The sequence below is a fragment of the Scyliorhinus canicula genome, chromosome 8 (genome assembly GCF_902713615.1).
Source record: "Scyliorhinus canicula chromosome 8, sScyCan1.1, whole genome shotgun sequence".
In the NCBI taxonomy this organism is placed as follows: Eukaryota; Metazoa; Chordata; class Chondrichthyes; order Carcharhiniformes; family Scyliorhinidae; genus Scyliorhinus; species Scyliorhinus canicula.
The window spans coordinates 6577138-6602901 of NC_052153.1; the positions used below are offsets into that span (position 1 = coordinate 6577138).

The 25764-nt window shown below is 43.7% G+C and overlaps 1 protein-coding gene across 1 annotated transcript in view; it reads left to right on the forward strand.

The window, feature by feature from the left end:
- The window catches only part of smc5 (structural maintenance of chromosomes 5), a 63110-nt gene that overhangs the window by 32629 nt on the left and 4717 nt on the right, over window positions 1-25764 (forward strand). The window contains exons 11-21 of the mRNA XM_038804095.1: window positions 622-735; window positions 3788-3882; window positions 5424-5556; window positions 7579-7752; window positions 10834-11003; window positions 13670-13793; window positions 17798-17920; window positions 19077-19205; window positions 21084-21179; window positions 23507-23611; window positions 24274-24393. Coding sequence (XP_038660023.1) covers window positions 622-735; window positions 3788-3882; window positions 5424-5556; window positions 7579-7752; window positions 10834-11003; window positions 13670-13793; window positions 17798-17920; window positions 19077-19205; window positions 21084-21179; window positions 23507-23611; window positions 24274-24393 — 1383 coding nt within the window. The remainder of the gene's footprint in view (window positions 1-621; window positions 736-3787; window positions 3883-5423; window positions 5557-7578; window positions 7753-10833; window positions 11004-13669; window positions 13794-17797; window positions 17921-19076; window positions 19206-21083; window positions 21180-23506; window positions 23612-24273; window positions 24394-25764) is intronic.

Here is a 25764-nt window from a genome sequence, read left to right on the forward strand (position 1 = left end):
TATGCCTTCAAACGGTCGTCTTCCTACAATCTTCCAAGAAACCAAAATTTGGTGACATGTAGTCGTCTTGTTTCCTACGGTGCAGAAGGAGGCCATTCAGCCCATCGATTGCACCTTCGAAAGAACACCCTACTTAGTCCCAATCCCCATTCTAGCCCTGTAGCCCCACCCAACCTTTAGATATTAAGGGGCAATTGATCATGGCCAATCCACCTAACCTGCACATCTTTGGACTGTGGGAGAAAACCGGAGCACCCGGAGGAAACCCACGCAGACACGGGGAGAAAGTGCAAACTCCACACAGTCACCTGAACCCGTGTCCCTGGCGCTGCGAAGCAGCAGTGCTAACGGCTGTGCCACCATGCCGCACCTATTTTGCGGTCCTGTTGGTGGTACTGTACCTTGCTAAACTTGACCCTTCAACTTTGCTTTCCAATGTTTCAAAATAATGACCCACCTTTTTGGAAGTGCAATGCCATGAAATGCATAAAAGTTACTTGCAACGCCAAAAAAGTAAGAACTTGAGGATTATCCGTGTGCCCTCCTTTAGCAGCAAAAATTGTAGAAAAGTGTTTTACCCATTTTTACCTTTGTTCTTAATTTTTGTTTGTCTTTTTATAGCTTAATATGAAGGATTCGAGAAATGCCAAGTACATTGAAAACCACATTCCAATGAACGATATGAGGGCTTTTGTTTGTGTGAACATGGATGATATGGGTGTGTTCCTTAGTGAGGTCAGTACAAGCACGCACTTCTACAGGCTGCATTGGCTTTAGTTTTCACAAGCAGATTTAAGAAAGGAATCGAAAGGAATTGTCTCCATGCTGTTTTAGTTAAAGTGAGTTAAACCTGTTAATTTTCTCAACTGTACTCTTTCAATCCTCTTTTGTGGGCCCACACCATGCACCTGTTCATTTCATAATGCTCTTGTTTATCTGCCACCCAATCTGTGACCAGAGCTCTGCTGATCTCTGCAGTCATCCAAACCTGAATTGGTACCCGGGCAATCAAATTACATCCTTTACTTTATATTTCTTTTATAATTAGAAGAGTACCTCATTTACTCTCATCGAAGAATAAGTAATTAATCAAATAGTTAATAAAAGTCGCATTTTATCTATTACTGTATTTTTGTGCTAACCTTCCTATCTGTATTTTAAACCATGCTGTGAGAAAGGAACTGCACTATCCAGTTGAGACCTTGATCAAAAACAAACTGTCCTTGACTAGTCCAGTACTAGGCCTAATCAATAGCACGCTTGTGCAGTATTGACATAAAGAATACATATTAAAATTATTTATTAGAATAATTTTTATTAGTGTCACAAGTAGGCTTACATTAACACTACAATAAAGTTACTGTGAAATTCCCCTAGCCGCCACACTCCGGCGCCTGTGCGGGTACACTGAGAATTCAGAATGTCCAGTTCACCTAACAGCACGTCTTTCGGGACTTATGCGAGGAAACCGGAGCACCCGGAGGAAACCCACACAGACACGGGTAGACCGTGCAGACTCCGCACAGACAGTGACCCATGCCGGGAATCAAACCTGGGACCCTGGCACACCTCAGAGGGAAGTAAGAGACTGCTGTGTGCTCTGTTTCACAGAGACATGGCTCACCCCTGCCTCACCGGACTGCCATACAACCTGAAGGCTTCTCAATTCACCAGGCGGACCGCACGGCGTCATCAGGCAAAGCAAAGGGTGGAGGGGTTTGCCTGCTCATCAACTCCTCCTGGTGCTTGGATGTGGTGACCCTGGCAACCTACTGCTCCCCGGACTTGGAATACCTGACCGTGAAATGCTGCCCATACTATCTTCCACGTGAGTTCACTTCAGCCATTATCACAGCGGTCTACATCCCACCCCAGGCAGAAATGAGGAAGGCGCTAGACGAACTGTACACAGCTATAAACAGCTACGAAACAGAACACCCGGAGGCCTTGTTCATCGTGGTCGGAGGCTTCAACAAGCCCAACCTCGAGTGCACTGCCAAAATTCCACCAGCACATCTCCTGTCCCACCCAGGGCGACAACACTCTTGACCACTGCTACTCAATAATCAAGGGCGCATACCGTTCCATCCCCCCACTACACTTTGGGAAATCAGACCAAAAGATGGTGCTCCTTCTCCCGGCATAAAAGCAGATAGTCAAGTGGGAGAATCCAGCTAAGAAGGTCATGCAGTGCTGGTCCGAGGAAACAGAAGAGCTCTCACGTGACTGTTTGGAGACAGTGGACTGGTCCATATTTAAGAACTCAGCGACCAACTTAAATGAGTATGCCACCACCGTCACAGACTTCATCAGCAAATGTGTGGACAATGGCGTGCCAAAGAAAGCAGTGCGTACGTTCCCCAACCGGAAACCACGGCTCTATCGGGAGATTGACTCCCTACAAGGTCAGGTCTGAGGTGTTCAAGTCAGAAGATCCTGACCTATACAAGAAATCCAGGTACGACCTCCGCAAAACCATCTGAGGTGCCAAGAGAGAATATCAAACCAAGCTGGAGTCACAGACCGACTCTTGGTGGTTGTGGCAAAGACTAAACAACATAACGGGCTACAAAGCGAAGCCGAGCAGTATCTCCAGCAGCAGCGCACCCCTCCCCGATGAACTCAATGCATTCTATGCTCGATTCGAGCAGGAAGCCAATAATCCGCTGTAAAGTGCCCCAGAAGACTGAGAACACACATGAACTGACTCAAAAACAGCTTCTTCCCCACTGTCACCAGACTCCTAAAGGACCTCCTTATGGACTGACCTCATTAACACTACACCCCTGTATGCTTCATCCGATGCCGGTGCTTATGTAGTTACATTGTATACCTTGTGTTGCCCTATTATGTATTTTCTTTTATTCCGTTTTCTTCCCATGTACTTAATGATCTGTTGAGCTGCTTCCAGAAAAATACTTTTCACTGTACCTTGGTACACATGACAATAAACAAATCCAATCCAATGAAGCCACAGTTCTAATCACTGTGCTACCGTGTCTTCATGTTTAAGGCATTGTGTGCAGATAGACAAATCTAATTAAATTAATTCTTACAACGTTATTGACCAATTGTTAACAGCTTACGGCGAGGGAATGCCAGAATTCAATATACAATAGGATTTTGGGAGCCACTTTGTCGGTGTACACAGTGTAGGGAGACTGGGTGTATTGTGCATTCTCAGGGAGGAAAGTAGAATTCTTATTGGCACAGGAACAGGTGATGTATCATCGGGCCCAAGGACAGAGACTGAATTCCTATTGGCCTGCACCCTGGATAGTGCAGTTTTCCTCCGAGACGGGCAGAATTCCTTTTGGCTGGAAGCATGGAGGTAATTTTCGACGTCTGGACTGGCCATCCATTTGAAGTTGTCAAGTCTGTAGTATTATTGATAAGTATACCTTTTGCTGATTTAGTTAATTGATAAGTATTATTGTTTTATTTTATCTTGTGTGCAATAAACTTTGATATTATTTGCGAATTTAGAGTGAGTTTTTGCATCTGAAGCTAAAACAATTGGAAGGGTTAATTTGGGAATCAAGTAATCAGGTCGTGCACAGTTAAATTAAACAATCTAAATTTGTCAAAATATCCTTTTTAAACTTACAGCAGGCAGAAATCCAGGTTCTTCCTGTCCACTGAGGCGTGTGTGCATGCATTCGATAAAGAGGGAATTGGCAAATGTTGGAAAGATTTTGTGGGAGGCAGGAGTTGAGGAAACCGGAGGCAACGTAAACTGAAATGATTTTCCCAAATAGGTTGATTGACACAAATGTTCCACATGCAGGTTCGTGATAAACAAAGGCTAAAAGTGAATGCAGTGTGTGCTCCTTCCACCTCAGCTGCAGGGAGACAACCTACCAGACCAATTCAAGAACTTCAGTAAGTAATTAACATTTTTAATTCCACCTGCTTAAAATTATTTACTTTTCAATTGTGAAATAATAACGAAGCTAAGTATGTTCATTTACAAATTTGGCATTTCTGCAGTCTTGTCCTTGACATATGGCAGAAATAAGTTCTCGCTCAAGAAGAACTATCAGCTAACCATTAAAAAAAGTTTGTGGGCGGCACTCTCTAACCCGACGCCAAAGTTGTGTTCTACGATCGGACAGAGAATGCACTCCGATGCCGGAATCGGGGTCGGTGCCGGTTTGACGCCAGTCTGCCATAGTCCACCCCCTCCAAAATCATCATCGTGACGTGCACCGTTTCAGCACTGTTGCCACAACTTCGGCCGGCCACCCACTATGCTCCGCCCCTGATGGGCCAAATTCCCGACGCAGTGGGGCACCTGCGGTCTGAGCCGACGTGCCGGCTGCAGGCTGTGTCCAGCGCCATCACACTCAGCCAGGATCCATGCCGCTGGCCGGGGAGGGGGCGTCTGCTAGGGCTCGGGACTGGTGGGGGGTGGGCTGTGGGGGTTTGCGAGTTAGGTTACGTTAACGGCCGGCGCCATGTTGTACGCCGCGAACGGTGCAGGTGGTCAGCCGTGCACATGCATGGCCCGGGACCCACCATTCTCTGCCCGTTTTCGGCGCGGGCAGTGGGTGTTTCTGTCAATGTCGGTGCTAGCCCCTCGCCGGTACCGGAATTGGTGAGGGGTCGACGTCGAATTTCCTGTTGTGAAAGCCGACACATTCTATTCTAGCACTTAGTCTCCAGAACGGGGAATCCAGCCCTGTGTTTTTTTACATTCTGCCTTGTTTGTTGTACTCGGCTAGTTTTAGAAAAGGGCTGAGAGATTTGCCCTACTACTTTGTGCCACATACCCTGAATGCTTATGTCTTTATCTGTATATGTGCATAATTCTATTAATGGATTTGCAATTTTCCAACACTACTGCTATTTTGCATAAACTTCTTTCCATAATAATCAAAAATGGCAGCTTATTTTATTTATCCATTTAATGTTTTAATAGATCTATTTTTGATCATCTGATTTGCAAGCAATGCATGCAGGCAAAAATAGCCTGAATTTAGACCTGTGCACCGTCTTTGCACCATTACGTTCTCTGCATGGGATCTTGCAATATTAATAATGTTCGTCTTGTTTTGTATATACGTCTTAGAACATTTCACTCTTGACTCACACCACATTACAATATGAGTTTCATTGTATGTGTGAGTGGGTGTGATTTGCTTTGTTTTACTTTCCATTTTGCTTTCATTCATTTCATAATCTTGTTTAATAGTCAAAGTAACTAACAGCTTTTTTTTTTTAGCCTTTATACTGTTTAAAAACATATTAATGTGGACTGTTAACACGGCAGCAATCCTTACTACTCATTAGGTGGATTTTGTTTCCCTTTAGTGACAAGTAATTTGCACAATTGAGTTCCCTCACTCCTTTGTAAACGTTACTTTTCAATTTTTTGCTTTAAGGTACCCATTTAACAATAACCTGCCTTTTATTTTAAACAGAACGTATGGCTTTGTATCCTATTTGCGAGAGCTGATTGATGCACCAGAACCTGTAATGAGCTATCTATGCGATCAACACAGAGTTTACGATGTTCCCATAGGGACATCAAAGACCAAAATGATGATCGAAAAGGTAGGCCTTTTGAATTGTTTATTATTTTGATTTATTTATTTTGAAAGGATATGAAAATAGTTGGTCCATTGAGACTGTCCCGTTTAGCCGAGGCATCGTGATGCTCCACGCCACCCGCTGGCTAGGGGCAACGTTGCTCCTTGGGGGAGGAAGTAATGAAAGAGTTTTTGAAAAATCTTAGTCTAGTTCAAAGAGAGAATTCTGGTTAATTCCGCTTTCAACCCATGATTAAAACCAAGTTTCGGGGTAGCGGTGATGGCACCGAGTTTACATTGAGCCTGTTCCAACTACCTACTGCAGAAGCTGCTAACCTATTGCAAAGCAAGTGATCCTGTGAGGAAAGATATACCTGCTGACATCAAACTCTATTCTATCTGGCGTAACTAGCCCACATGTCCGTTTGCTCTGCTAATCTATCTAATTCAATTAATCTGTTTTTGTGTGCACAGTCTGGATTCTTTGTCGTTTGAAATCATAGAATAGAAATGCAGCCGATTTCCCCCTCCAACCCAGGATCTGCCCTCTGCACCCACAGGATTGTCTTGTGTTGGAACTTGTATGGTACCTTATCAAAACATTTCTGAAATCAAATGGCATTTAGAATTCAACCCAGTAGCACCATTGCACAGTTCAACCAGGTTGGTCAGAAAATACATTTTTCCAGCTATAGCGTTGCTCCGACAGCACGCTTTCTATATAGATGGTTATGCAGCGTATCAGGACCTCTTCTAGCAACTTTTCCTGTAACTGATGTCCTGCTGATGGGTCTATAATTTGCCAGTTCAGACCTGCTTCACGTCTTTAATATCAGCAGGACATTCAGCCAGTCTTCAGAAACAATCCTACACTCCCAGTGAGTTATTAAATATGCAAGAAAGGGGTTGAATTACCTCAGCTCCCATTTCTTTAAGTAACATCAGATAAATGCAAAAGTTAAATACTACATTCGCTGGAAGTCTGGAATAAAAATAGGAAATGCTGGGACTACTCACCAGCTCTGGCAGCCTCTGGGATTATTGCCTCAGGTCAAATTATGTTTGGTCAAACCCGAGGAAGGTTAGAGATGTAGCAGCTGTCATGCAAGAACGGACTCCGTGAAAGGCAGGAGGAGGAAAAGAATAAAAGGGAAGGTCTGCTGAGGTGGAAGCCAGGTGTGATTAAATGACAAAGTGTGAGGCAAATGGAGATGGTAATGGGGCAAGTAAAAAAAAACCTAAGATTCCATTTGCCTTCTTAATTACTTGCTGTACCTGGAAATCAATCTTTTGCGATTCATGCACAAGAACACCCAGGTCCCTCTGCACAGCAGTATGCTGCAATTTTTTACCATTTAAATGATAAGTCCATTTTGCTGTTATTGTTACCAAAATGGATGACCTCACATTTATCAACATTGAGCTCCATCTGCCAGACCCTTGCCCACTCACTTATTTGCCACACCTGAATTCCCTCTTGGATGTATCAGTAACTATTTCGTATTTCTGACCCCTCGTTTGATCGCCCACAAATGGAAACATCTGCCGTAATGCATTCATAAGTGGAACTCTTACGATCAGCTGATGTACTCGTGATTATATCTGGTAGACTATCTGTAATCAAATTAAGTAAATTGGAGATAATGAAAAAGCGAATGCTTTTGGCAGCAAATTTATTTAGTTAAGAGTCAAGGCTTTCCAATCGATGTAAGAATAGATTTTACGAAATGGCTACTTAGCTTTTTGCACTGACCCATTTTTACAGTCATGAAGCACGTTACTTTGAGATGTTGAAGGGATTTTGTGATGATTGATAGTTGTGGTTGCACAATTCCATTTAGTCATGTACAGGTTTGATGTAAACCATGCTAAAACATATATGTTGAATTTCAGGAAGACCATACTGGTCCACGGTTTATTTTCACCAACATTCTTTGCTGTTTTGTTTAAAGCAGAATGTTGCTATACGTGGAGCCCAGAACGTCACGGTGAAAGTGGAGCAATCTGTACCACAGCACTCACCAACGGCATTGTTGATTTTCTGCAGGTAATAAACGAAACACAACTGCGCCAGATCTACACAGGAGAAGAACGCTACACCGTAAAGAAATCCGTTTATTCGAATAAAATTATCTCGAGCAATACGCAGCTGAGGGATGCAAGGTTCCTCACTGTTAAGGTGGATGCCGAGGGAAGACGACGGTTGGAGGATCAAGCAAAAGTAAAAATTTTGTACAATTATATTGTTTTTTGGTATGCCTGTGGAAGGAGGAAAAAGTCATTCTTGTTCTGTGTTTAGGGTAATGGGTCCCATGCACTTTGTGCTCTAATTACTTGATCTTGGTGTGTCGGCATTGTAGAGGGCTTAACAGGGTTGATGCTGAGGGGCTGTTTTCCTCGGCTAGAAAGTCTAGCCCTTTTTGTGTGGTATGTTTGCTGCAGAAAAAGGTGGCTTATTTGGGTAAAATTAAAATCCTGTTCCCTTCCATTGCTACTAATTGATTCCTTATTTTGGCAAATGATTCAAGATTGTTTGGACCTGAATGTTCTCCCCAGGAGTTGGGTGTGGGTGGGGGGCTGTTGTGGCCCCTTAGGCATCCATGAGCAGGTTTCAAGGGTTCTGCCAAAAGTAACATTATGAATTGTGTACAGTGCATTGCTGGTGTCTCCCCTGAGTAGATACAATTCTTTCAAAGCTGCATTTTCTGATCTTTGCTTTTTAAAAATACTTTCGGAGTTGAATTTGAATTGCAAAGACATTTCCTTTCAGATAAGAGTTTGCAAGATAAAAATATCTTCTCCTTGCCTCCCGGGTGTCACTGAAAGATATCTACTTCAAACAGTTGACCAGCTGTGCAGAGCAACACTTGTGTGAACCAACGAGACTGGGGTGGTCAGATTTGAATACGCACAGTGGCTCGGGGTAAGGAGTTTGGGTCCCCCCGGAGATCAGATTGATGATACTGAGGCAATTGGGTAGGAGATGTGTGATCAAGGTGGGCCCCCTGACTCCCCTCACTGTCTCTTGGCCGTTTGTTTCACCCTCGCAGCTCAAGGCCTCCAAGCCCTTCCCATTTACATCGGTTTTTGCTGCTTCACTTTTTTCCCTTAAGCGAGCGTTAGGTGTATCACCTTGTCTCTTAAAGGATCCTTTTCAACCTGTATCAACCTGATATGGAACTACCCTGGTTAGCACTACTGCCTCACGGTGCTGAGGACCTGGGTTCGATCCCAGCCCCGGGTCACTGTTCGTGGGAGTTCTCAGATTCTCCCCGTGGCTGCGTGGGTCTCACCCCCACAACCCAAAAAGATGTGCATGGTAGGTGAATTGGCCAGGCTAAATTGCCCCTTAATTGGGAAAAAAACAATTGGCTACTCTAAATTAAAACAAAACCCTGCCCTGTCCCATTCACTATACCGTAAACAAGAAGGTCTCTTCAGGTGCGCTGGAAACACGCTAATGGTTAAAGCTGGGGTGTGAGGCCAGTCGAGGTGTTGTTGGTTAATGTGGAAATGCTGTAAAAGAGGGATTTCACTCGAGATCCACTATTGTTCAAACTCCGCAGATTGTGCTTGGCGACTCATCCAAAACTCTGCTGTCTGTATATTATCCCACACCAACTCCTGCTTGCCTTCACTGATTTTCTGTCGCCCCTGCTCCTCATCCTCATGCTTAAATCACATTGTACCCCAGCGCTCATCCCCACCCTCCTGTCTACTTACCTGTTTCCTCACCTCCAAATGAAGGAAGCAAAATGGGCAAGAGACCAGAGTTGGAGGAATGCAGGGTTTCTGGTGAGTTGTAAAGCTGGGAGACTGTGACGAGCACTGGAGGGCGAAGCCATGAAAAGATTTTAAAAGATAATTTTAGACGTGATGTGGTGTTGAACATGCACCCTCAGGGGGACCACAAGAAGATTCTGGGGAGTTTGCTCATAACGTATGGAATACAAGCCCCACACAATCCATACATGCCCCCCCTCTAATCAATTCTTAAACTCATGATTGAGTGCCATGACTATTCGATTCAGCTAATGATCTGTAACTGAGCTTTGCCGTCCACGCAGGTACAAGAGCTGCAGCACGTTACAACACCCCCTCGCTTAAGCCTCGCTCAGCTGCCCATGTTCCACACGTGATTCTCAACCTGGTGCTCAGCACCAGCGACAAGTTTCACATTTAAGTAGGGCAGCATGGTGGCGCAGTGGTTAGCACTGCCGCCACACAGCACTGAGGTCCCAGGTTCGATCCCGACTCTGGGTCACTGTCCTTGTGGAGTTTGCAATTTCTCCCTGTGTCTGTGTGTGTCTCACCCCCACAACCCAAAGATGCGCAGGTTCGCTGGATTGGCCACACTAAATTGCCCCTTAATTGGAAAAAACAATTGGGTACTCTGAATTTATTTTTTAAAAGTTTCACATTTAAGTAAAACAAAAATAATAAATATACGGTTAATTTTGGAGCTTTGTTTTACATAAAACAGTGCTCGTGTTACAGGAAGTTTGTGGGGGTTTTATAACATCGATAGGGGATATCAGACGCAGAAATCTTGAGAACCCCCGTGTTAGACATTTGAACAAATCCAGAATGTGAAACGACTGCTCATCTCTAGCATTCTGGCTCACTTAGCCTTGCGCCCAATCGCAGTTCGAGCTCTGCTAATGCTTTTGACTCTGTCACCACCTTACTTTGTGGATAGTGCAGAATATTTAGTTCTTCATGAGTAAAATGCCTGTTGCCTCGATGTGGCAATTTGAATTTTACCTGAGTTGCCCGAGTTAGATTTTTAACACCATATTTGTCACGCCACATTCAGAATGTGATTTGTTTCTCAGCAGTAGAGTTACGAAGCCGGTGAGAGTGACAAATTAGAACGTTACTGAGCTCGTTACTCTGAGACGATCAGTACAGTTAACCTCAAAATGTTTTGGGTGATTGTGAGAAGGTGGCATCTTGTCACACCTGAGGGCTTGAGTGTCAATCCATTTTGCTGGCTAAATCCTGCTGGTGGGGGCATCTCTGGGTACATACCATCAGTTAGACTTTTTTTAAATTCACCCTTCAACTCGAATATCATTTGCACCGTAACTGGCTGAAGAGCTTGTCCACAGGGAGCCAAGTATGTGTTGAGGGTGACTACAAACGAGCTGTGCTCTAATGAAACAGTGTCACTGTTCTTTCCTCCAGTTAGACGGCTGCCTTTAATTTGAATGGGAAGGTTAAACATACAAAGAACAATAAATCAAAAGTAGTTACATAAGACTGTGGAATATAATGAATGGGTCTTGTGTCCCATTCACAGGAAGTAACCACAAATCTGCATGAAGTGGAGACACGCCTTGATGAATTTTCCGAGAAACAGAGGCAGCTTGAGCGTAAAGATAATGAGCTGAGGACAAAGAAGAAAGAACTTTTGGAGATGAAGAGTAGGAGAAGGCAACTGGAACAGAAAATCAGCACAAAAAATGATAGGTATGGGCTCGCTGCTTCCAGATTAGTTACCCTAACCTAGTGACAACCATTCATCGCTATGTAACCGAGATACCAATGATGTCCATTCACATCATTGAACAGAAAGAAGAAAGCAACCGTACAAAGTTTGAAACTATAATTTTTTTTAACTGCTCTGTAAACCGACCCCAGCCCAACAAAGCAAACCAAATGAGGTGTGCAGATATCTGGCTAGGTGTTTTTGACGGGACCGGTTTCGGAGAAGGATGTTTTATTACCCTGGTGTAATTTAGTGCTGGATAAGTGGTAGGGGTTTATAAAATATTACAATATGAGGTAATGCTCTTTGTGTGTAAAATCAAATAACATTTTATGAAACAATTTAGTTAAAAGAATTTGCTACCTTACGCACAGCATGGTAGCACAGTGGTTAGCACAGTTGCTTCACAGCTCCAGAGTCCCAGGTTTGATTCCGGCTTGGGTCACTGTCTGTGCGGAGTCTGTGGGTTTCCTCCTGGTGCTCCGGTTTCCTCCCACAGTCCAAAGATGTGCAGGTTAGATGGATTGTCCATGATAAATTGCCCTTCACAGTAACTGCATTGCAGGATTCATGTAAGCTTACTTGTGACAATAAAGATTATAAATATATAAAAAGGTTAGGTGGGGTTGCTGAGTTATAGGAATAGGGTGGAAGTGTTTGCTTAGGTAGGGTGCGCTTTCCAAGGGCCTGTGTAGACTCATAGAGCCGAATGGCCTCCTTCTGCACTGTAAATTCTATGTGGAAAATATACACATTTCATAAGATTTTTTATATTGAGGTTGGACACACTAACATTTGAATATTCCTTGACTTTACCCTTCAAGTGGCTGCTTAATTACATTTCAAGGAACACTTTCAATTACAAAATTGCTAGCAGTAATGTGACGACTTCGCTGCTGTCATTTAAAATCAAAGATGATCTTAAAAATCTGGAGTTCCACTTGCATGTGAATTTCTATTTTCTATTCATTTGTCACATGCACTGCTTAACTGAGGTTTTTACTCTCAATTCTGGTTGGCCACTCTTTGATACAAGACTGCCTCCAAATACAATTGTATGGCTTATGACCCTACCTTGAATTATCCAAAATCCACCCCAACTAAACCTCAAATTGCATAATATCCAATGTAAAATAAACCTTGAATTGTACACACTATGGCATCAGACTGTATTGTTGGAAGCAAACACTGCCCAAAGCTGGCATCTGAGGGGTGCACATCTCCAAAAATCTGTCCTGGTCCACCCACGTCGACGCTACCACCAAGAAAGCACAACAGCGCCTATACTTCCTCAGGAAACTAAGGAAATTCAGCATGTCCACATTAACCCTTACCAACTTTTACCGATGCACCATAGAAAGGATCCTATCCGGCTGCATCACAGCCTGGTATGGCAAATGCTCGGCCCAGGACCGCAAGAAACTTCAGAGAGTCGTGAATACCGCCCAGTCCATCACACAAACCTGCCTCCCATCCATTGACTCCATCTACTCCTCCCGCTGCCTGGGGAAAGCCGGCAGCATAATCAAAGACCCCTCCCACCCAGCTTACTCACTCTTCCAACTTCTTCCATCGGGCAGGAGATACAGAAGACTGAGAACACGCACAAACAGACTCAAAAACAGCTTCTTCCCCAATGTCACCAGACTCCTAAACGACCCTCTTATGGACTGACCTCATTAACACTACACCCCTGCATGCTTCATCCGATGCCGGTGCTTATGTAGTTACATTGTATACCTTGTGTTACCCTATTATGTATTTTTTTCTATTCCCCTTTCTTCCCATGTACTTAATGATCCGTTGAGCTGCTCACAGAAAAATACTTTTCACTGTACGTCGGTACACGTGACCGTAAACAAATCCAATCGTTAGCCAAACATTTTCTGTTTTTGAATACGCTATCAGGCCTGAAATCTGCTTTATTAGCTTTATATGCCTTCAGAAGGAGGACTTGTTACAGCTTCAGATAATGGATTCAACAGAGGCAGTGCCGACATAGGAATCAGTAACAATTGAAATGGGAGGCGTAGTGGTTAGCACTGCTGCCTCACGGTGCCGAGGAGTCCATGTTTAGGGGTTGTTTAGCACAGGGCTAAATCGCTGACTTTGAAAGCAGGCCAGCAGCACGGTTCGATTTCCGTAACAGCCTCCTCGAACAGGCGCCGGAATATGGCGACTAGGGGCTTTTCACAGTAACTTCATTTGAAGCCTACTCGTGACAATAAGCGATTTTCATTTCATTTCATGTCCACCCAAAGATGTGCAGGCTAGGTTGATTGGCCACGCTAAATTGGGTACTCTAAGTAACAATTGAAACAGCATCTAAATTTCGGCTTGATAATTCTGCATTGACTTTGACCTTTTTTCAGTAACTTATGTCAGATATGAACTTGAAATGGATGAATAGACTATAAAAACCATTGGTCTGGGAGACTGAGTTGGCAACTTTAATCAGGCACTAGGGTTGCAATTGTTATTTTAGTTATCAGTGCATAATGCATGAGCATACTGTAATTACTTGATAACACTGTTAAGTAACAAAACATTTTGCTGAGGCGAAGATAGCCTTGGTATTGGAAGCACTTGAATATTAACAGATGATCTACTCTTCCTCCCCACCCCCCATTTAACGACTTGTTCTCAGTCTGAAACAGATGGAGATGGATGCTATCAATCTTGAAGTGGAAGAACGAAAAGCTAATGTAAAAATGAAAGCAATCTATGCTCAAAAAGCCAAACTAGTTTCGGAATTAACGCAGCTTATTAGGGTGAGTCTTTAAGTAATTTTTTTTTTGTCGCTCAGTATTTCCACAAACCACATTGTCCTGATCTCTCCTCAGTTCAATTGAATAAGCTCTCTCCAGCAAAATGTGCTGGAATATTTTTTTTATTTGTGAAATTATTTTTGTAAAGAGAAAAATCACTGCCTTGCAAAATATTCAGCAATATGTGCAAATCGCAACCTGTACTGTTTAAATGAAAGAATATACAAGATCCTAAAGGAGCTCTGTATGCAGAAATATGGATTTAGTTTTAAACTTTAAAAAAAAAACACTTTAAAATTACGCCTGGGATGCTCGCTTCTAAATGCTACGCCTCGACTTTAAAATTCTCGTCCTCCAAATATTTATATATTTCCTTTTGAAAGTTATTGTTGAATCTGTGTCCACAATCCTTTCAGGAGCACGTTTCAAATCACAGCCACTCGTCCTTTTAAACAAAAATCTTTTTTGTCTCCTTTTCTTCATTCGTCGATTGATTTAAATTTTCTAATCACTCCAAGGCCTCCCCGTTTCTGTAACCTCCTCCAGTTCACAACCGTCTGAGTATCTCTGTTCTCCTCCAGTTCTAGCCTCTTGTACATTCTAGATTTTCAACACTTCATCTTCAACTGCCTAAACTTTGAAATTCATTCCCTGAACCTCTCCAACCCCCTCTCCTATTTTAAGATGCTTCTGAAAGGATGAGGTTTTAAATGGATTTCCTTTTCACCTCAGTGAGTTAAGAGAACAAGAAGGAGGGCAGCACGGTGGCGCAGTGGTTAGCATTGCTGCCTCACGTCGCTGAAGTCCTGGGTTCGATCCCGGCTCTGGGTCACTGTCCGTGTGGAGTTTGCACATTCTCCCCGTGTCAGCGTGGGTTTCGCCCCCACAACACAAAGATGTACAGGGTAGGTGGATTGGCCACGCTAAATTGCCCCTTAATTGGAAAATCTGAATTGGGTACTTTAAATTTATTTTTAAAAAGAGAACAAGAAGGAACAATCAGATGGTGTTGCTCGCGTGCTAACTGTCGTGTCAGGTTTGGAATCATTTTAAGAGGAGCTTTGTAAGAGCAACTAGTTGGCCTTCACCTCCCAGGTCAAATTATCTACCAAGATCAGCATGCTGGGGGCCACTGTTGACAAGAGCTTAACTGGACCAGTCACATACAGATCTTAACTGGACTAGTCACGTACAGAACGTAACAGGACTAGTCACGTACAGAACGTAACAGGACTAGTCATGTACAGAACTTAACTGGACGAGTAACGTACAGTTCTTAACTGGACTAGTCACGTACAGAGCTTAACTGGACTAGTCACGCACAGTTCTTAACTGGACTAGTCACGCACAGTTCTTAACTGGACTAGTCACGTACAGAGCTTAACTGGACTAGTCACGCACAGAGCTTAACTGGACTAGTCGCGTATGGAGCTTAACTGGACTAGTCACGTACAGAGCTTAACTGGACTAGTCACGTACGGAGCTTAACTGGACTAGTCACGTACAGAGCTTAACTGGACTAGTCGCGTATGGAGCTTAACTGGACTAGTCACGTACAGAGCTTAACTGGACTAGTCACGTACGGAGCTTAACTGGACTAGTCACGTACAGAGGTGTACTGGACTAGTCACGTACAGTTCTTAACTGGACTAGTCACGTACAGAGATGTACTGGACTAGTCACGTACAGAGGTGTACTGGACTAGTCACGTACAGTTCTTAACTGGACTAGTCACGTACAGAGCTTAACTGGACTAGTCACGTACAGAGCTTAACTGGACTAGTCACGTACAGTTCTTAACTGGACTAGTCACGTACGGAGCTTAACTGGACTAGTCAGGTACAGAGCTTAACTGGACTAGTCACGTACGGAGCTTAACTGGACTAGTCACGTACGGAGCTTAACTGGACTAGTCACGTACGGAGCTTAACTGGACTAGTCAGGTACAGAGCTTAACTGGACTAGTCAGGTATATACTGTGGCCACGAGCAGGTCAGCGGCTGGGTTTCGGCACAAGTACCTCACGCCTTGACTCCCCATAGCCTGACTGTCATCTATGTGGCACAAATCTGGAGAGAGATGAAATTCTCCTCATTTGCCTGTTACAGCTCCAACAACACTCGAGAAGCTCAACACCAATCAGGGTGGAGCTGCCCATCTGATTAGCACCCCATCTACTTATTAAACATTCACTCCCTCCAACAGCAGTGGCAGCAGTGCGCACCATGAGCAAGCTGCCAAGGCTCCTTCAACAGCATCAATTCTAACCCTTAAAGAACAAGGGCAGCAGGCAATGGGGTCATCAAATCCAGGTTTCCCTCCAAGTCTCACTGAGTCAAAATCCTCCCTAATAGCATTATGGGTGCAACTACACCACATGGACTAGTGCTTCAAGAAGGCAGCTCACTACCACCTCTTCCAGGGTAATTAGAGATGGACAATAAATGCTGATCTTCCAGTGACGCCAACATCCCATGAGCAAATACAAAGAAAGCATTTTATTTATTTTTTTTTTTTTTTTATAAATTTAGATTACCCAATTATTTTTTCCAATTAAGGGGCAATTTAGCGTGGCCAATCCACCTACTCTGCACATTTTTGGGTTGTGGGGGCGAAACCCACGCAGACACGGGGAGAATGTGCAAACTCCACACGGACAGTGACCCAGAGCCGGGATTGAACCTGGGACCTCAGCGCCGTGAGGCGGTTGTGCTAACCACTAGGCCACCATGCTGCCCCTAGAAAGCATTTTATAAAGGTTTAATGTAATTTCCTGGATTATGTACTCTCTCTCATGATAAAGCCTGGGATGCTTTAATAACACAGAATCTTTTTTGCATTTCATTTTATTGTTTACTTCCTCCCCTCCATTTCACTTTTCCAGTGAACAGGCTGGAGAGGTAGGACATTGAAATAACTGTTGCACAGGTTGCTCATGTAAATTAGTTAAGATTAGGGGTTACACATCAACAGCTAACATTTCATAACACTACCACGGAAATATTATTTCCATGCCTTGCTGTGGAAATTCGAAACACCATGGAATACAATGTTGACAAATGTGAGGTTATCCATTTTGGTAGGAATAACAGCAAACAGGATTATTATTTAAATGATAAAATATTAAAGCATGCCGCTGTTCAGAGAGACTTGGGTGTGCTAGTGCATGAGTCACAGAAGGTTGGTTTACAAGTGCAACAGGTGATTAAGAAGGCAAATGGAATTTTGTCCTTCATTGCTAGAGGGATGGAGTTTAAGACTAGGGAGGTTATGTTGCAATTGTATAAGGTGTTAGTGCGGCCACACCTGGAGTATTGTGTTCAGTTTTGGTCTCCTTACTTGAGAAAGGACGTACTGGCGCTGGAGGGTGTGCAGAGGAGATTCTCTAGGTTAATCCCAGAGCTGAAGGGGTTGGATTATGAGGAGAGGTTGAGTAGACTGGGACTGTACTCGTTGGAATTTAGAAGGATGAGGGGGGATCTTATAGAAACATTTAAAATTATGAAGGGAATAGGTAGGATCGATGCGGGCAGGTTGTTTCCACTGGCGGGTGACAGCAGAACTAGGGGGCATAGCCTCAAAATAATGGGAAGTAGATTTAGGACTGAGTTTAGGAGGAACTTCTTCACCCAAAGGGTTGTGAATCTATGGAATTCCTTGCCCAGTGAAGCAGTTGAGGCTCCTTCATTACATGTTTTTAAGGTAAAGATAGATAGTTTTTTGAAGAATAAAGGGATTAAGGGTTATGGTGTTCGGGCCGGAAAGCGGAGCTGAGTCCACAAAAGATCAGCCATGATCTAATTGAATGGCGGAGCAGGCTTGAGGGGCCAGATGGCCTACTCCTCCTAGTTCTTATGTTCTTATGTTCTTATGTCCTATGAGGGTGTTGTTTATTTAATTTGCCATAGCTGTTCTCACGAGCGGCCAATTGGTGGAAGTTTGGTGCTAGGGAAGAATAGAAGAATTGGAACCTTTCCGGTCTAAAAGTTGCAGCATTTTCTTTCCAGAGCTGCCTGACACTGAACATGGAGAAAGTTGGCCTTGTTCTTGAAAACACATCATTAACTTATCAGAAGAACCGACTGGAAACAGAATGCAAAGAATCAGCTGCAGAACAAAAGATGAAAGAGGTATCGTCTTCAATTCTGTTACATATTCAGCTCCGCGACAGAGCATTTGGTTCAAATGGTCCATATCAGTGTGTATGTGCCAACTGAGCCTCCTCCCACCTTACTTCATCAGCTCGCTCTGTCAGCATAATCGTCTAGTCCTTCCTCCAGCTTCTCCTTCAATGCATTTGAACTTGCAGTTCAAGTTAAGTATGTATATTGAATGGATATAATCCATTCCTCCCAGTGTTTTAACTGAACTGGATCAAGCACTCCCTTAGCCTTTTACTCAAATGAAAATCGGTCCAGTCCCGCAAACGTCTTTTCATAACCAAGAACTCTGTCTAATTGCTCTTTGAGCCAAATCCAAACCACGAAGCTTCCTTTCAGACCAAGGTGCCTGACAATGTAAAAAGTATGTGGCATTATTAATAAGCATTGATACTAGTGGAAGAACATTGGATTCATTTATTAGCATGTAACATGCATGTACTTTGTGAGATGTGCATGTTGTTATGTGGGTTATAAATCTAAGAAAAAACACACATTTGTCTGTGAAATATGTTGATTAATAGCATGTGCAGAAGTTTGCGTTCCAATTGTTTGAGCTTGATTTCAGATTCTTGTGCTTCTCCGCATCCATAATTGTAATTCAGTATTTCAGTAATTCAGTATTTCTAAATTTTATATACGCTCGCCAGTGTGGGTTTAGCACATGGCTAAATCGCTGGCTTTGAAAGCAGGCCAGCAGCACGGTTCAATTCCCGTACCAGCCTCCCTGAACAGGTGCCGGAATGTGGCGACTAGGGGCTTTTCACAGTAACTTCATTTGAAGCCTACTTGTGACAATAAGCGATTTTCATTTCATTTCAGCAAAATAAAGTAGTACGGTTAGTCGTGTATTCAGGAGAAAATATAGTGCTGGAAATTCATGGGGGAAGAAAGATGAATTGCTAATAACATATAACATAACAAATAACATAAAGTGTAAGAGTACTTGGTGTGTTTGGTTTAAAGTGCTCATTAGTGGAAGAATCGTGTAATTGTTTTTGTAGTCCCGTGAGCTAAAATCTGAGATTGAGCATTGGCGAATTCTTGCACTCGATAATTACTGGACTAGTAACTTCGTGCATTGCTGCTTTATTTTCAACTGAAATAATTTTGTTGTGGACCGCAGAAACAATATGCAGAGCTGGATGAGAAAAAACGCAGGCTCCTAAATATGTGTAAAGAGCGCATGAAAGCAGCCAGGCAGACCTGTGGCCTGGATCCGAATCAAAATGATATCCCTCCAGAACTGATGACAGTAAGTAGAAAAGAACTGCTGGATTATAACAGAAATGTGGCCATGGCTTTAATCTGTCTGAAATGGTATTTGTATGACCACGTTTGCCATAATTTATAGATACAATCTGCATTTGTTAATGGAATTTCAAGAATTGCAGGCATAAATATCAACAGTAATGAATCTTGTTGACTGGTGTTGCTGATGCACATAATGTAGTATTGATTGTTATACGGGGTGGGAAAGTGTTGCTAAATGGATTAACTCCAGTTTAAACTGAATGATGTGCAAATCCAGTGGTTCCCAGAACGTACAGCCCTAATTAACTTTCTTTATTGATAATGAAAGGTGCAGTGAAGGGCAGCACGGTGGCACAGTGGGTTAGCACTGCTTCCTCACAGCGCCAAGGATCCGGGTTTGATCCTGGCCCCGGGTCAATGTCCCTGTGTCTGTGGGTCTCACCCCCAGAACCCAAAGTTGTGCAGGGTAGGTAAGTTAGCCATGCTAAATTTCCCCTTAATTTGAAAAAATTAATTAAATGAAAGGCGCAGTGGTTATTTGACTGGACAAGTTAAAGTTTAGCCAAAAGATGTAAAAATAGTTCATTTTCAAAATTTGTGCAGGTGCTGCCTCAATATTAAAATTGCAGAGTACTTGGAGAAGGTGGGTATCAATTTCAGTTCGTAGTATGCACGTGCTAACGATTTGGGAAATTACTACAAATTAAATTTTCTAATCTTGTGTAAGGATAAATTAATTGGGTGAACTGGAGTAAAACCATGATTTCTTGACATGAACATTTCTTGGAAATAATAGTTGTCGTGCAAATGGAAAGGAAGTTGTCGGGTGAGCACCGTTCAGTACTGGTCTCCATAAACGGGGACTAGATGGAACGGCACTCGTGGGGGTCTCCCAGGGGATCGGAAACACCCAGGTGCATGCCCTTTGGGCAGGGTGGTACCCAGGCATGGCTGGTGCCACCTGAGCACCTAGGAACGGCCAGCCTCGCACCCTGGCAGTGCTGCCTGGGTGGCATTGCCAGCTGGCATGGGCACTGTCAGGGTGCCAAGCTGGCATTTTTTGTGGGGACCCCTCCCATAGTCCACGGGGCGGGGTGGGGGGGGCAGCCGTGGATCGCTTTGGAGGTTCCAGAAATTGGGATGCCATTTAGAAATGGTGTCCCGGTCTCTCGCTGCGCTGCAGAGACCCGGTGGGCAGAGTATGCCACACGGCAGCACAGTGGTTAGCACAGTTGCTTCACAGCTTCAAGGTCCCAGGTTTGAATCCCGGCTTGGATCACTGTCAGTGCAGTGTCCGCACGTTCTCCCCCTGTCTGCGTGGGTTTCCTACCACAGTCCAAAGATGTGCAGGTTAGGTGTATTAGCCATGATAAATTGCCCTTAGTGTCCAAAAAGGTTAGGTGAGGTTACGGCGATAGGGTGGAGGCATGGGCTTAAGTAGGGTGCTCTTTTCAAGGGCCAGTGCAGACTCGATGGGTTGAATGGCCTCTTTCTGCATTGTAAATTCTATGATTCTGTCGCGTACAGTGACATTTACGGTTGCATGCACAACAGCAACTATACTCTCTGAAGTGTATGGATGGGACAGAGCGAAGGAAGGTCAGCACGACTCCTTTGAGGAGGGTGGCATGCCACTGCATGGGGTAAATGGGGTGGCTATTTCCCTGGCTACCAAAGTGGCCCTGGCTAAAACTGCCCTTTGTTTTTGTCCTGTGAGTACTCTAGGATAAAAGCTGTAGTCTTGGATTGCAAATACGCATCATTGTAACTGACTGCTCGATCTATTATTGAACACTAGTGCTTGTTTTTAAATTGCCTTGAGTCGGAATGAGCCATTTCAATTCCTATGATCTTATAATTTGATTGTTTGTTCTCTCAGGCATTTCAAAGTCTTCCAAATACACTGGATGAAATAGATGCTTCGCTTAATGAGGAAAAATCAAGAGCATCCTGTTTCACAGGCTTGAATTCTTCGGTAAGAACAGTTTTTTTCGAAACCACCAAATGAATCATAAATGAACTCAGCCAATGTAATTAACCCAAGTACGCCTTTGCGATTCTCCTGAACTTGGGGCAAAAACGTAACATTGGTGTTCCTGTGCGTATCTGTAGTGGGGACAGAACAGGTTCCAATCCTAATTTAAGGTGTAGGTGTCGAAAGAATTTGGAAAGAGTCAGTGTTTTTATAGCATCCACTGTTCATGGCCTTGGGGTGCCCTGAAGTACTTCACAGACAATTAACTACTTTTTCAAGTGTTGGCAGAGTTGAAATACAGAAGTACTAACTTGTAAATAGCAAGGCCCCACAAACAGGATTAAAATAATTGACAAAATAATCTGTTTTAGGTATTGGCTGAAAATTGTAGTCAAAAATATGTAGTTCAGTTTATTTTTTAATTTATTCATGGGATGTGGGTGCCTCTGGCTAAGCTGACAATTTTTGCCCATCCCTAATTGCCCTTGAGAAGGTGGTGGCGAACTGTCATCTTGAACTGCTGCAGTCTTTGTGGTGTAAGTACACCCACGGTGCTGTTAGGGAGGGAGTTTCCGGATTCTGACCCAGCGATAGTGAAGGAATGGTGATATATTTCCAAGTCAGGATGGTGTATGGATTGGAGGGGAACCTCCAGGTGGCGATTTTCCCATGTGTCCACAGGCCTGCCATTCTAGATGGTAGAACTCGTGGGTTTGGAAGGTGCTGTCTAAGGAGCGTTGGTGAGTTGCTGCAGTGCATCTTGTAGACGGTACATACTGCTGCTACAGTGCGTCGGTGGAGGGCATGAATGTTCATGTGTGGGGTGTCAATCAAGCAGGGCTGCTTTGTCCTGGAAGCTGTCAAGCTTTGAGGGTTGTTGGAGCTGCACTCATCCAGGCAAGGGGAGAGTATTCCACGAAAGAGAAAATGCTGGAAAATCTCAGCAGATCTGGCAGCATGTGTCGGGAGAGAAAAGAGCTAACGTTTTGAGTCCGATGACTCTTTGTCAAAGCATCCACAGTAATTTGCTTTTATGGAGAGTATTGCACCACGCTCCTGACTTGTGCCTTTCTAGGTGGGGGGCAGGCTTTGGTGTATCGGGAGGTGAGTTACTCGCTGCAGGTTTCCCAGCCTCTGATCTGCTCTTGTAGCCACAGTACCTTTCTGGCTAGTCCAGTTGAGTTTCTGGTCAATGTTAACTCCCAGGATGTTGATAGTGGGGATTCAGCGATGTGACTGTCAAGAGGTAATAGTCAGTGCCTGACACTTGTGTGACGCAATGTTACTTTTCATTTGTCAACTCAAGCCTGGATATTGTCCAGGTCTTTGCTGCATTTTGACATGGACTGCTTCAAACATCTGAGGAGTCGCGAATGGTGCTGAACATTGTGCAATCATCAATGAACATCCCCAATTCTGACCTTGCGTTGGAAGGTCATTGATGAAGCAGCTGAAGATGGTTGGGCCTAGGACACTACCTTGAGAAACTCCTGCAGTAATATCCTGGAATTGAGATGTTTGACCTCCAACAATCAGAACCATCTTCCTTTGTGCTAGGTATGAGGTCCAATCAGCGGAGTGTTTTTCCCCCATTCCCATTGCCTGCAGTTTTGCTCGGGCTCCTTGATGCCATATTCGGTCAAATACTCCGTTGGAGTCAAGTTGAGTGCACTATTATTACATTTCTGGTGACCAAAGGGAACTACTGTCATTAGCTGTGCTAAATATCTGTCTTACTGGATGTGAATGTACTGCGTAGTAACTTCATTAGAAACACTTAAAGATAGTTCTTTATCAGATCCAGGGGGAAATGCACAGTTATTAACGTATCGCTGCATTATGATTCTGAAGGAGCTGAACAGGGTAGATGCTGAGAAGCTGTTTCCCCTTGTAAGAGGAACCTAGAACTCGTAGGGCCAGTTTCAGAATAAGGGGCCTCCCATTTAACAATGGGATGAGGAGGAATTTCCTCTCTGTGAGGATCTTTAGTCTTTTTCTTCGTGAGCAGTGGTGGCTGGACCGTTGAAAATATTCGAGGCCGGTGAGTTTTCCAACATTTTCTGTTTTATTTCGGACATCTGCCGTACTTTACTTTTATATTAGATTCATGATAGTCAGAGGGAGTTGCAGGTTGAGGGGGCACAGGTGGGAAAGCTGTGTTCAGAATACATTCAGCCAATCTTATTGAATGGCAGAATAAGCAAGACGGGCCGAATGGCCTACTGCTGCTCCTATCTCTTGTGTTTGTTGTGTCTTTGCAAAATGATAGTTGCGTGTTGATGTATCCATTATAATTGATGTGCTCCATAAAATAACTTCTCTTTTAGGTTGTGGATGAATACAAGAGGAGGAAACAAGAAATAGAAAATTTATCTGAAGAGCTGAATAGAAAAAAAAGTGAATTGGAAAATTATAAGCTGAATATCTCACAGGTAGATGAAGAACTGTTTTATTTGAAACTGTAAACGTTCACTCCAACATTTAAATTTGACATTCTTAGAATCGTAGCATCTCGGCAGCATGGTGGCGCAGTGGTTAGCGCTGCTGCCTCACTGCGCCGAGGTCCCGGGTTCGATCCTGGCTCTGGATAACTGTCCGTGTGGAGTTTGCACATTCTCCGCCTGATGCATGGGTTTCACCCCCCCGACCCAAAGATGTGCTGGGTAGGTGGATTGGCCAGGCTAAATTGCCCTTTAGTTTAATGAATTGGGTACTCTAAATTTATTTTAAAAAAAGAATAATAGAATCTCTGAAGTGCAGAAGGAGGCCATTCGGCCCATTGAGTCTGCACCGATCCTTGGAAACAATATCCTACCTAGTAAACCCTTTTTGGACACTAAACGACAATTTAACATGGCCAATCCACCTAACCTGCACGTCTTTGGACTGTGGGAGGAAACCGGAGCATCCGGAGGAAACCCACGCAGCCATGGGGAGAACGTGCAGACTCCGCACAGAGGCAGTCACCCGAGGTCAGAATCAAACCCGGGTCCCTGGCGTTGAGGCAGCAGTGCTGACCATCTTGCCGCCCACTAGGTGTCAGTGTGACTCAATTGTGTTTTTCTGTGATAAATTTATTTTCCACTTCCAATAGGTGAAAGAAAGGTGGCTAAATCCTTTGAAACAACTTGTCGAACAGATCAATGAGAAGTTTAGCGAGTATTTCCGCTCGATGCAGTGCGCTGGAGAAATTGACCTGCACACAGATAATGAGGTACGGTGTTTTCCAGCTACATTCGGACATTGACATTTACGCCAATAATCTCCCCAGTGCTACTTGTCCGATGGTTCTACTCCCAACTGAGTCATCAGTAAGTTGTTCCCTTCACCCCAGCACCCCAGATGGAAACTGTTGACTGTAGATCATTGTTGACCTGGCTTTATGGAGTTCACTAGGCCTCTAAGTGAGCTAGAACTTGCATTAACCACAATTCCAGAACTTTTAGACACTGGTGATAAAACTTGCTTTATCCTAAGAAGTCTCCACTATATTTGACCCCAGTCTGACAATTCGAATCTGACATACTTAATATGGAATCCAATGTATCCACTTGTCGTTTATGACCCAAGTCCTTGAAATGCCTTGCGCAGTAGACATACAAAGATACAATGCAATTCCCCCATTGTTCCCTGGGTAGAAGTATACGGTTCTTTTGATTGTTTCGGATCTTGACTTTCTACAAATTGTTAAGGAAAGCTTAAGCTTGTTAGGAACCCAAATCGATGCGCACTGTCTTGCTGAATCAGTACGATATGGCAGCTGTTGTTGTGAACGGGACCACCAGAATTGAGAGATTTCCTACAAGACATCAGGTCCCAATTTGTTTACTGTCCTTTCCTAATGTCCGACCTCAAGACTGCTTTAGTTATCTCATTTCACAATGTGGCCACAAAACAATAAGTGACACATGTCAGTCAGACACGGGGAGAACGTGCAGACTCGATACAGACAGTGACCCAAGCGGGAATGGAACCTGGGACCCTGGCGCTGTGAAGCAACAGTTCTAACCACTGTGCTACCGTGCCGCCCTCACAATGAAAAGCATAACCATAAATCCGTAAGCCATTTATAAGCATAAATGAGACCCAATCAAATTCTCAACCAATATAAATATATATGCATGACTTGTGTATCTTGTGCAACCTCCTTGCTGGAATGGGACCAGTCCCTGAATCTACTGTTGCCTGTTTAAATACTGCTCGTGTATTTTGCATGACACCGCAGTGGAATCACTGTCTATTTACTCTGAGATTTGTTCTGCAATTCCTTTCCTTTCATTGAAGCTACGGCTAGTGGCATTATACTTTATGCACCTTTCAAATCCTTGTCATTCATGCTGTACGTCTTTCCACCTGAGCGAAGAAACTTTTTAAACAATGGACCTTGCCTTGAACTCCTTCGCTGAATTTAAATAATCTGTGGATTCTGTAAATGTGGGTTTGTTTCTCTAGTTAATGCTGGGTTCCTTTCTATTTATCAAAGAGAATCAAGGTGTACACCTTTTCATTCAGAACAGCAGCAGTAGGAAGAGGAGTCAATGTAGGGTGATGTGCAACGGTTTTACTGGTTCCTCATCAGCTATCC